This window comes from Mus musculus, chromosome 3, assembly GCF_000001635.26.
Source record: "Mus musculus strain C57BL/6J chromosome 3, GRCm38.p6 C57BL/6J".
Classification (NCBI taxonomy): Eukaryota; Metazoa; Chordata; class Mammalia; order Rodentia; family Muridae; genus Mus; species Mus musculus.
The window spans coordinates 54217106-54229339 of NC_000069.6; the positions used below are offsets into that span (position 1 = coordinate 54217106).

At 39.5% G+C, this 12234-nt stretch overlaps 1 protein-coding gene across 7 annotated transcripts in view; it reads left to right on the top strand.

Annotated features, from left to right (window-relative positions):
• The window catches only part of Trpc4 (transient receptor potential cation channel, subfamily C, member 4), a 162888-nt gene that overhangs the window by 61522 nt on the left and 89132 nt on the right, over nucleotides 1-12234 (top strand). For all 7 annotated transcript variants that reach the window (NR_046161.1, XM_017319534.2, NM_016984.3 and 4 more), the window contains exon 3: nucleotides 5088-5606. Coding sequence is in view for 5 of the 7 variants with exons in the window: in XM_017319534.2 (XP_017175023.1) it covers nucleotides 5088-5606 (519 nt within the window). In the remaining 2 variants the exon portion in view is untranslated. The remainder of the gene's footprint in view (nucleotides 1-5087; nucleotides 5607-12234) is intronic.

Consider the following 12234-nt stretch of genomic DNA (forward strand, 5'->3'; position numbering starts at 1 on the left):
GAATGGAAAAGACCAGACAATCTTAGTTTCAAATCAACAGATGACAGAACAACTGGGTGCGGAGTCTATAGTCCTAAACTCATCAACTATTCTATGTTGGAAATCTTGTGGTGGCAGAAGCCGCCACCAGGTCTAACAGTTCCCAGTCTACATTTTGCCTGCTTTTGCTCCTGCTTTGAAGTAGTACCAAAGGGACATTTCTTCCCCGTCTTCCTCTTTCGGACGCAGAAGGCCCTCCTCCTCCTCTTTCTCCCAGCGATTAGCTTCTTGTTTTCTTTGTTAGCCAATCAACTAATTAGGGGGAAATTCCCCTACATCTCCTTAGCTAAGGGCGGGATTTGGTTCCCACTTCTCTTCACACTGAGATCTGGTTTGGCTTGGGCTTGCATGGCATGCGTGTGCTGTCACAGCCACTTCAAGATCATGCATACAGCTGCCTTGCTGTGACCTGCACACACTGGTTCCTGGATTCACACACCACCTTTGTTCCTTCAGTCTTTCTACCCTCTCTTCCTCAATGATCTCTGAACCCTGAGTGGAGGTGATGGGATATATAACGTGCCATTTAGGGCTGAGGATTCCGCTGTATCTGGTTTTCTGTACAATGGCCAGTCATTGATTTCTCTGTTAGCCACCATCCACTGACAGTAGATTTTCCCCATATTTGGATATTATTTCAGATAATATGATCTTACTTTTTCTACTGGGTTTTAATTTTCTTTAGCTCACTCATCATTGTTAAATATTTTATCATTAGTGTTATTTCCACTTTAAAAACTCTCTGTGTAATGTATTCTGTTTTACACACCGACTTTTGCTATTTGAATGTTGTATGGGACCTTGCGTGCTTAATACAGTGTGTGGTAACTTTACCAAGTACAGGGCCATGTAAGCCATCCAAGGCAGATTTTCTAATTTCCTTCTTAAAATAAGTTTTGGCATGGATAATTATTCAGGTTTCAGGAGCAGTGCACACTGAACAAAGCTTCAGTCAACACACTAAGCAGGCCCCACACCTGCATCATTTGTGATTTCCTTGTAGTGAGAATAGTCAAAACTGTCCCTTTGTTCCTTCTTTTCTCGTGTATTCTGCAACACTGGTGACTGTAATGCAGTGGTTTTTAGGCCTTGGATCTTAGCAGGCATCTAAGCTGGTGTGATTGTCTTAGCACACCAGAGGTCTGGGCAACCTTTTATAGACCCATCATTGCTTAGAGCAGGGACCTTCCTTGCTGATCATGTTTTATTTAATGTTTGATTTCTCTTTAAGTTTCTTTTCCTTTTATGATACACTTGCCAGATATTTCCCTTTATGAAGACTGCCATGAGTGTTTGCACCCTCGTGCATGTGTGTTCCACTTGATGTCTCTAATAATCATAAAGATAGAGCATTCTATCTCTCGGTACTTACAACCTCACTGTTTCAAAAATTAAATATGATACTTTCCTTTCCTGAAAGTCCAACTTCCTAGGATTTTCTCTAAATGACCAATGATCAATTCTTTGATCAGTACATTGCAATGAAAACCCCCTGTTGACTCTTCTGATTTCAGTTCAGTGGGACTTAAGGCATTTTTATTGTTTTTGTTTTGATGATATCCACATCCACCCTTCTCCCCCCACCTAATTACCCCCACCCCAAGGGCTTGCATCTCCCAATTTCATGTGTTCTGTTTTAAACCCAATGAGTCTGGCCATGTGTAAATAGTTTAACTTAGGATATGATAGATAAAAATAATATACATATATGAACTAATAGAAGATATATTTTAATATTTTTAGCTCTTCAATGACATATGTAGTTCCTTTAAATTATCACTATAGGTAAAAAAATCAATTTTGATGATATCATTATTATACTATGTTTCTAATGAGATGATCATGTGGTTTTTGTCTTTGAGTTTGTTTATATACTGGATTATGTTGATGGATTTCCGTATATTGAACCATCCCTGCATCCCTGGGATGAAACCTACTTGGTCAGGATGGATGATTGTTTTGATGTGTTCTTGGATTCGGTTAGCGAGAACTTTATTGAGGATGTTTGCATCAATATTCATAAGGGAAATTGGTCTGAAGTTCTCTATCTTTGTTGGGTCTTTTTGTGGCTTAGTTATCATAGTAATTGTGGCTTCATAGAATGAGTTGGGTAGAGTACCTTCTGTTTCTATTTTGTGGAGTAGTTTGTGAAGAACTGGGATTAGATTTTCTTTGAAGATCTGATAGAACTCTGCACTAAACCCATCTGGTCCTGGGCTTTTTTTTTTTTTTTTTTTTTTTTTTTTTGGGTAGGAGACTATTAATGACTCCTTCTATTTCTTTAGGGGATAAAGGACTGTTTAGATCATTAACTTGATTTGATTTAACTTTGGTACCTTGTATCTGTCTAGAAACTTGACATTTCATCCAGGTTTTCCATTTTTGTTGAGTATAGCCTTTTGTAGGAGGATCTGATGGTGTTTTGGATTTCTTCAGGATCTGTTGCTATGTTTCCCTTTTCATTTCTGATTTTGTTAATTAGGATGCTTTCCCTGTGCCCTCTAGTGAGTCTGGCTAAGGGTTTATCTATCTTGTTGATTTTCTCAAAGAACCAGCTCCTCGTTTGGTTGATTCTTTGAATAGCTCTTCTTACTTCCACTTGGTTGATTTCGCCCCTGAGTTTGATTATTTCCTGCCGTCTACATTTCTGATATGCTGATTAATAATTCACAATCAGTTTAATTACCTTTCATTATGTCCTTTGTGAACATTCATGGAGTAGTGTACCTGTGTATGCAAGCACATATGACATGTTGTAAAAATATTTAAATACTTTACCTACAAGTGCCACATGGCTTGTTCAGAGTAGTGTTCTCTGTGTTAGGCCCCGCAGGCAGCCTAAGATTTTGTGAGTTCATGCCATACAGATGTTAATATCCAGTGCATTTAGAGCTGTAGGCATATGTAAAGGTGGTCTGTTGACTCTCAGCTGCCTTTTACAACTATCCCTAGATCAAGGTCTCATCATATGTCTAATTAAATTGCTGGTCACATTTAAAGCTGCAGCCATCTATGCACAGTAGAAGGCCTAGTCATCTTTGCTTCATGGACTAACTATGGGCATGCTGGTAAGTCCTTCACCTTACCCTGAGACCAGAGAGTTGTGCTGCTGTATGTTGTCAGTCTGCACCCTGCATGCTCTTTTGGAGCAGTAAGTTAGCCCTGAGATAGTATAGTTGAATTTGACTGGATAAAAGTGCAGTGTGACCATTGCCTCACACCTCTTCCCCATTCCTCTCTTACCATGATGGAATGTATAACCCCCAAACCATATGCTAAAATAAATCCCTCCTTCCTCTTCTTGAAAAAAAAAGTGTAACCTAAGCGATCCCTCTTTCCATCCAAGCATCCATCCATCCATTCACCTGTTCATTGATTCATTCATATAAATGCCACTTGTTCTTGACTAAGCAGTTTATATAGAAATATGCCTTTGTATAATTGGGTGTATGTATGAATTTTCAAAGTCTAAATAGCATCTATTAATTGGATTTAAAATAAACTTTAAATGAGTTGAATTAGAAAGTCAAAGAAATCTGCATGTGTGAGGGAGAAAACATATTTATAAACCAAGCTTTAAAAGTGTTATTATATTACACTGAAAGATTATAGCTGCCAACTAAATGAAGCTGCAGAACCCAGCCAGTTTCGATTAAGCTACTTGGGAAAAGGGTCTGTTTTATAAAGCTCTGTTCTTTGTACTGTATGCTAGAGCATGCAGAAGACTCAGAAGACTCTTGAATCATGGAAACTTTATGCTACGAAGCAAACTATTCTACATGAAACAGAGTTAGAAACCTATTCCCAAGTTATATGTCCATCTAAAAAATTAGCCATATTAGAATATGGATATTAGCTGGGTGTGGTGGTTCACCTGCACTCTGAAGGCAGAGGCAGGTGAACTCTGTGAGTTCCAGGCTAGCTTGTTTTACATAATTACAGGACAATCAGGGCTATATAGTGAGATCCTGTCTTGAAAACAAACAAACAAACAAGCAAACAAACATACAAAATGTATACTATTTTTAACAACTCTAATACACAAAATAATACTATGTGTACATTTTTTCTGTCAATATAATACATTCTAAGAAATTCTGAAAAAGGAAGGGATAGATTTCTATTACTTTTAGATTGGATAGCTGTCATGTTATGATAAATTTCATTCCTAAAATTGTTTATTTCACTCTTAGTGTAAAAAATACATATTGTAATAACAGGTATTTCTAGATTTGGACAAAGTATCACACTATTAATTTTTTAAATTGTATATCTCAGATTGGAGCCAAGTGGCTCCATGTACAGGGATGGCGTCTGAGAACAGCAGTTGGCACATGAGGGAACAGAGTCTCTGCATGTGCAGATAACTGTATGGCTTTATGATGCTAAAATGACTCCATTAGAAATATCGTTATCTTCACAGTAAGACTTAAAAAACATTCAAAGTCATCATGAGTGTTTGCCTTCAAGTATGTATGTGTCCCATGTGTGTTTCATGTTCGCAGTGGCCAGAAAAAGGCACCAGATGCCCCAGACCTGGAGTTATAGACAGTTGTGAGCCACCATGTTGATGATGGGGACTGAAGCCAGGTTCTCTGCAAGATCAGCCAGTGCTCTAACTACTGGGCAGTCTCTGTAGCCTCAGGATCTTGGTTTTAAAAACAGTTTTTTTAAAGTTTATTTATTTATTTATTTATTTATTTATGATTAAGCTAAAATCTGTGGAAAAGAAAAGATTATCTGTTGAAAAATAACTGAGGCATTAAGGAAGGCTTTTCAACTTGTAAACAGCTCCAATGGCCATCCTTTTTAAGATTCAGAAAAAAAAAGTCACAATTCATTTTGCAAGGAGGATATTTTATTATATTGGAGTTAAATTGTCTTGAAAATTTTTGTCATTTTTTAGGGGGTGGGGGAATTCTCTCCTGCAAGGAAACATGACAAATGATTTATGGTCCTTGCTCGGCACTGCTGCCCTGTGCTGTTTGAAATTCAAAAGCTTCAAGAAATGAATGTACACCCACACCTCTGCTTTCTTCTCTTTCCAGGTGCCTCCCATTCTCCTTGATAAACAGTTCTCTGAATTCACTCCGGACATCACACCCATCATCTTGGCTGCACATACAAATAATTACGAGATAATCAAACTTTTGGTTCAGAAAGGTGTCTCAGTGCCCAGACCCCACGAGGTCCGCTGTAACTGTGTTGAGTGTGTCTCCAGCTCGGATGTGGACAGCCTCAGGCATTCACGGTCCAGGCTCAACATCTACAAGGCCTTGGCCAGCCCCTCGCTCATTGCCCTGTCAAGCGAAGACCCTTTCCTTACTGCCTTTCAGTTAAGTTGGGAGCTGCAAGAACTCAGCAAGGTGGAGAACGAATTCAAGTCGGAGTATGAGGAGCTGTCTAGACAGTGCAAACAATTTGCCAAGGACCTCCTAGATCAGACACGGAGTTCCAGAGAGCTGGAAATCATTCTTAATTACCGTGATGACAATAGTCTGATCGAAGAACAGAGTGGAAATGATCTTGCAAGGCTAAAATTAGCCATTAAGTACCGTCAAAAAGAGGTGAGTGCCGCCAGACACAATCCATCAATGCGATAGAATCACATCTCTGACAAGCCCAGTGCTACTCAGAATCAATTTAACAGCACTTTGATTCTCTTGTAAGGAGGTGGCATTTAATGCTGGCCGGATTCATAATTATCTCCACACTGAAGAATAATGATAAGTGGTTCAATAATTTGAAATTGCTTTTGGCACCTGCATGAAGCACGTACACTCACTTGTCATAAAAGGGAAATCCAACAAATTTGGATTCCCCAGACGAGGTGGAGAATTTTGACTCTACCGTTTATAACTCTTGTCAGTCTAGACGCTAAACTGTAGAGGGTCACACACAGAGCTTCTTGAGTTTCGCATTTACTTAATAAAACTGATTTTATAATGTTCATATATATAACATGCTCTTTACAAATTCATAGGATGAGAAACATGTATGTATGGGTGTAAGGACTATTAATTAATTATAAGCTATTCTACTTGAATGCATTATTAGGAACTAACACAAGAAGAGTCTTTTGTTCAACAGTAATGAATCTATTGGCGCTTTCTTATGTTTGCTCATTTTCTTCATCTGTCAGGAATAGAGGCTAAAGAATTAGTTGTGGGAAATAGCTATTCAATGAAATTCTGGTAGATTTGATAAAGAAATCTAAACCACTCACATCTGTACCTAAACAACTCACATCTGTACCTAGACCACTAACATCTGTTATCAGTCACAATATCTGTTTACATCCCATTCTGAGAGATTTTCTTTTTTTTTTTTTTTTTTTTTGTCATTCGGATGTTTGTTTTAACTTCCATAAAATATTTGTTCTCTCTCACTCTTGAAAGAAAATAATTACCTATTTCTAACCAAGATGGATGAAATCTACATTAATATGGAAAGGATGGGTATAGAAAAGAGACTAATCAATTTTACCTTATTTTTATTAAAATTTATTTTTATTTTATGAGTATGACTGCCTGAATGTATGTGTGCCATATACATGCAGTGCCTACAGAATCCAGAGGGTGAAATCAGATCCCTCAGGACTGGAGTTACAGTTGGTTGTGAGTGGCCATGTGGATGCTGAGAAAGGAGTGTTCAAGAGGAGCCCGTGCTGTTAACTGCCGAGCAATCTCTCTAACTCCGAGACGACTCAGGTTTAGAGTGGTCCCTTGCTTTTATACTGGGCATTGCCTGTTCCACATCAGCCCTGCTGCTTTCCTGTCGATATTTACTAAATGTTTCAGATTCAGAACCCCTGAACTCACTTTCTTAGGTTTTGATTATTGTGTAGTTCTCATAGCACCTGAGACTAACTGAAGTAACCACCCACCCCCCTGAGAGTGACAGGAACAACGAACGGTTCTGTGTACTTCCTCAGACTCTGAAGCCACTGAGTTTGCAACGACTTGGACCTTGGGGGTCCTTATGCTTAAGAATCAAGGACCCATTGTCTAGAAGAAACTAAAACAATTTTAACATGCAGCAGACAGATGAAGTGTTGAAAAATTTACCTGATTTTGAAAGTTCTAAATACGAGAATGAAAAAAAAAAAATCCACTGTGAGCATTGTAGCTTATGCCATGATGGATGTAGGCAACAGGGTCCAAGAAGTCACACCTTGCTACCGGTCTCATGTGAGAGGCTTGTTCAGAAAAGGAGGAGCGAATACAGACGCTGCCTCTGAGTGAAGGAATTAAAAAAAAAAAAAAAAAAAAAGAGGGGAGGAATGGAGTCACTTAGTGGGATGTAGTGCATGTGCAGGAGCAGGAGGAGGACATGCAACACCAGCAACAGTGAGAATGTGCCCCCCCCCCCCGCACCCCACCCCCTGCAGCTAGTGATGACTTGTCCTGATTTGCCAGGCCCCTGGGGCTGGCCATGGAGGTGCCTGACTGCTAATAGACAGGACTCGGTTAGCACAGCATCATGATTGCCTTTCATTGGTTCTCTTCAGGGTTAGAGCATTTACAGGACTGGCTAACAGTCGTCAAAGTCATCTATGTGCAGCATTGATTTTTTTTTTCCCCTTTATATTGTGATTACAATAAAATCACCCAGATGTTCAAACTACAAAACAAAAAACCAAAGAGGCAGTCTGCCAAGTTCAAGTGTTCATCTCAGCAGCCCTGAATCAGGTAGTTTTATTTGTTTTTCTTTTATTTACTTTTATAGTTTACACTGATCTTATTCCTTTAGTTTTAACTTCACTCTCAGTCACAGAGACTTTTTGAAAGCCCCGCAACAAACTTCTGATAAATTGCTTTTCAGTATCCTCCTGACAGTGCTTTTAGTGAGACGCAATCCTCTAAGCTACTGAATTCATGTAAAAAAAACAAAAAAACAACAAAAAAAAAGAAAAACAAAAACAAAAAAGACCAAGACATGTTGGCTTACAAAAGAGCTTCATACAGCTGAATGATTCTTTCGTTTCTCCGTCATTAAGGCTTTTGACTATGTTTCACATAACTAATTCCAGACAGAGCTCAGGGCCCTTGTTCCTGCTTGATGACACAGCTCAGCCCTCCATACCCCTTCCAGTCAAACCGGAGTGACAGTGAACACATCAAACCATTAAAAATATTTATCCTCCTTAATACCTGTTTCTTTATCTCGGTTCTTTGTCTACTTCATGATTTTACAAAGTGATCTCGCCTTCAAAGTTTGGGGAACAAAAGTCACCATTTAAGTCCCTTGTTTGTCATATCAACGTCAAGACAACAAACAGCAGAAGGGAAGGCATCTGAACCTTCCCAACAGCCTGTCAGGATGCCTCTGTTATTCTGCTAATCTGTAGCTGTGATCTTGGAGGTAATAGGACCCACCAAAACACCAAGATGAGAGACAGACTAAATAAAACCTGTAATAAGAAAGTAAGACTTAGTAATGGCCTTTTAGAGGAGTGTTTCTTTAAAAAACTATTCGCATTTTTTCCTTTCATCCCTAGAGACGTCAGTGGAGAAGAAAATGACAATAATTCCTCTATGGCTGCTCATGAAATTCTTCATTTGGTATCAAAGAGCAGTTTTTTTTTTCTCCAGGGTTGACAGTTTTCATGAAGCAACGTAAAATTGTTTGACTGATGGTAGCATAAAAATATCTGTAATAAAATTTTACTCTTGTGTATACCCTTTAAAATCAGAAATTGGATTTCATGAAACATATTTCTAGATTATCCAGAAACTATTGACCTCAAATATATTTGATTCTAAAATTTTGAGCAAGACCCTGTGTATTAAATAAAACCCTGCTTTAGTGGAATGCCCTGCCTTCCGAGTTTTTATTTTAGGTTTTCCTCGGCTTAGTCTAAACAAATTTGAGGTTTGAGTCAGGTCTGTGTCTCATTCCTTCCTACTAATCTCTAGGTTACTCAAGTCCTTACTTATTCTTGAATGCTCAGATCACAGCCCACTTGCCCTGGGATGCATCCTTGTTTGGCATAAAGATCCTAATTGTATACAAAATTATGAGTTTCATGTTAGGATAGTCATCACATTGACTGTGATTTAAAGCCTTTCAGGAAGCTAATGTGCTGGTGATTGGGTAGGGAATAGATTTCTATTAAAAAAAAATCACTTCCCTGACAACTCCCTCATTATATACACCCTATACTGTGCTGTGCTAGGCGCGTTCCCACCTGGCTCACCAGTCTTACTGTGTCAGCAGCTGCTCAGCAACGTGTACACCTGAGTGAAGTGGAGATCTCTCAGCTCTGGACAGTTCCGTGCATGTTTTTGTATGCTTGGTTTTCCTGATTAAATGGCAGTGTTTACAGTAATCTCAGAAATAGTTACCCTATGAAGCCATGCACTGTCTTGGTTGACTTACTATTGCTCATAAAACAGTCACCAAAAGTAGCCCGAGGTATGGTCGGGGACATGCATTAGGAAGCTTGTCACTTGGTCTCTGCCATAATCTTCAAGGATGTAGAATTTGTGAAGGTCAAAATTATTTCCATGCTGTCATTCCTCATGTTTGTAATGTCACTGGATGTGTGCAGAGAGCTTGACAGATTCCCTAAGCATTTGCGTAGCCAAAATCTTACCTAGGTTCAGTCACACATCATTGAGAACACTGTGAAAAACTAATCCAGCAGCGGAGTAGCCTAGATATTGTGTAACAGAAAGTAAATAAATACATCCAATTCAGTGACACACCACCGATCCACATCTTTATGACTTTGCAAAAAAAAATAATAAATAATAATAACTACGTTTAATCTACCTCTTCCTTTAACAGAAGCTTGTCAGCAACGTTGTGGTGTTGGATGTAGCTTTGGCACTAACCTGGGTTCTTGTGAGTTAATAGGGTTGGTAAAGGGAGGAGAGAAACCAACATGAGATCAGCCCCTCTGCTAAGCCCTCCTTATCTTCCTTTTATCTAGCCTTGATTGAACTGAATGAAAAACCGGGAAGGCCCTGTCAGTTCCACCTCCCACTGTATGGGAACTGATGCCAGCTCTCTAGAGCTCCTCGGCACCATCCAAGACTCACGGTTTTATGTTTCTGAATTTATCTGAACTTTCATGGTCAAGAAATGATATTGGTATCAAGGGAGACACAAAGGCTGTAGCCCTAAGGAGTGTGCCAGCAGACAGGTGGGTGATGCACACTCACAAACCAAAAACACCCCAAGTTAAACGCAAGGCCTTTGATCCATTTGTAAGCTATCTACTGCTAATGATAGCTCAATCCAACCTTTTACAATGCAAACCAATGAACTCATTAAACATAAACTTCCAAATGCCACTAGTGCTCTGTATCAAAGACCAACTTAATTGGGATGCTGGAAAGGCCACTATGTGCTTTTGATAGGCAGTGGGGGGCATTACCCCTTGCTGTCTGTCTCTGTCTCTGTCTCTGTGTTTCTCTATTCCTATTTATCATCCATCTATCATGTATGTATGTATGTACGTATGTATGTATGTATCTATCTATCTATCTATCTATCTATCATCTATCTATCTACATATCTACATATTGCTTTAAGGATGCGCTTCTACCTAAAGTCACCCCTAAAATAAAATCACAGAGGAATTGATGATCACCTCACTTCCTAACAGTTTCATAAGAACTGTTAGTGGCTTGGTGAACAGTGATCCTCTCCCCATGAGAGTGAACAGACAACCAGACAGGTTCAAGAACGTCACTTCATGAAACCACATCAAGTTCTGTAAACTGCATAGGAGGGGTCACCCTTCCTGTAGATGCACGTTCTCTGCTGCCGCTCTGTAGCAGGTGCTCACAGAATGCTAGGGCCTGCTTCTTTGCTCCACATGCTTGCACACACCTGCTGTTGCTATGGATCTCAAATTCCCAGGTGCATCTCCTCAGCTTCTGTCTGAGCCTCACACTTTCACGCATTTCTGTGCCTGCCACCAAGTAATGGAGGACGCGAATGCCTGTTCAGGACTTGTCAGTCAGCCGAAAGCACGATGACAGGTCATTAGGCATTTAATTTAACACTAGGTTTTAAGAGCTTGGAACTCAGCCCCTGTGGATTTCTTTGCAGCTAATTAAATGACATGTAACTACCTTCTCCCAATTCTTATCCGAACGTAATTACATTTTTATTACTTCTGCAGTTAAACTTGTGATTGTGTATATCTACATTATATAAATGTTTAGTTAGCCTTTTACAAGTGCACTGATTAAGAAATCCCAGTTCCACGTCCTAAAGAAAAAATAAAGTAGCAAATATTATCTTTAAATTAGACACTGTAGTTAGCTTATATTTATTTTTGCTTTAAATAATTGGAAAAATAATCAAGGAGCTTATTTCCAAAGACGTATAGAAGAAAAGTTTTCCATGGCCAACAACACTGGGTTAGTTGATGACAATGACATTGAAAACTTGTACTGTGTAGTAGATGCTTTCCCTTGGTTCTGGGATAAATTGCTTTTCTGTGTCGCCTGGTACTTCTGGCTTCACGACGACTGACAAGCAAGAGCTAGCAGGTGGTTTCCATTATTCAGGCACAGTTGCTTCATCTGTCAGTGAAGGCAAACCATGGCATCTCTTTCTTTTGCACATGTCTGCACACCAGAATTTCAGTTATTATTTTCTCTCTAGTCCATGTTTAGTGACCTGTATTTTCATTGTCTCTCATCACTAAGTGAAGTTAAGGACTTGCCTTTTTCCACAGTGAATTTTCCCCCATTCTGTGTCCCTGGAAAAAAAAAAGAATAAAAGAAGGGTTTCCTCTGGAAATTAATAAAACACAAATATAGTTCCCAATAAATCCTCTGTGGCTTCAACACAAGTATCCTCCAAGATCGTGCGGGCGAGAATGTTTCCAACTTATCCCTCTTCCTCGGGTTGCTTTGATCACACCAGGAGCGTTCATCCTAAACAGAGTTATTCAATGTTTTAATGATTGGAGCACATGTCCCCAGTAAAAGTCCCTAGGACTGACAATACCCTTATGGTAGTTTAGTGACTTGTCATTCTGACACTAAGCTCCAAAGCTAGTACCCACAGGTGGCTCCCAGGAGACACAGCTGGGGGACAGGTTTTTGTTGTTTGTATTACACTCTCCCCATCAGCTTTGCGAAACACTCTCTGCAGTAGCAGCTCAGGTGCCAGTTGCTGTGTGCTGAGGAAAGCCTGCTTCCCATGTCTGCAGCCTAATGCGGTGTGTTG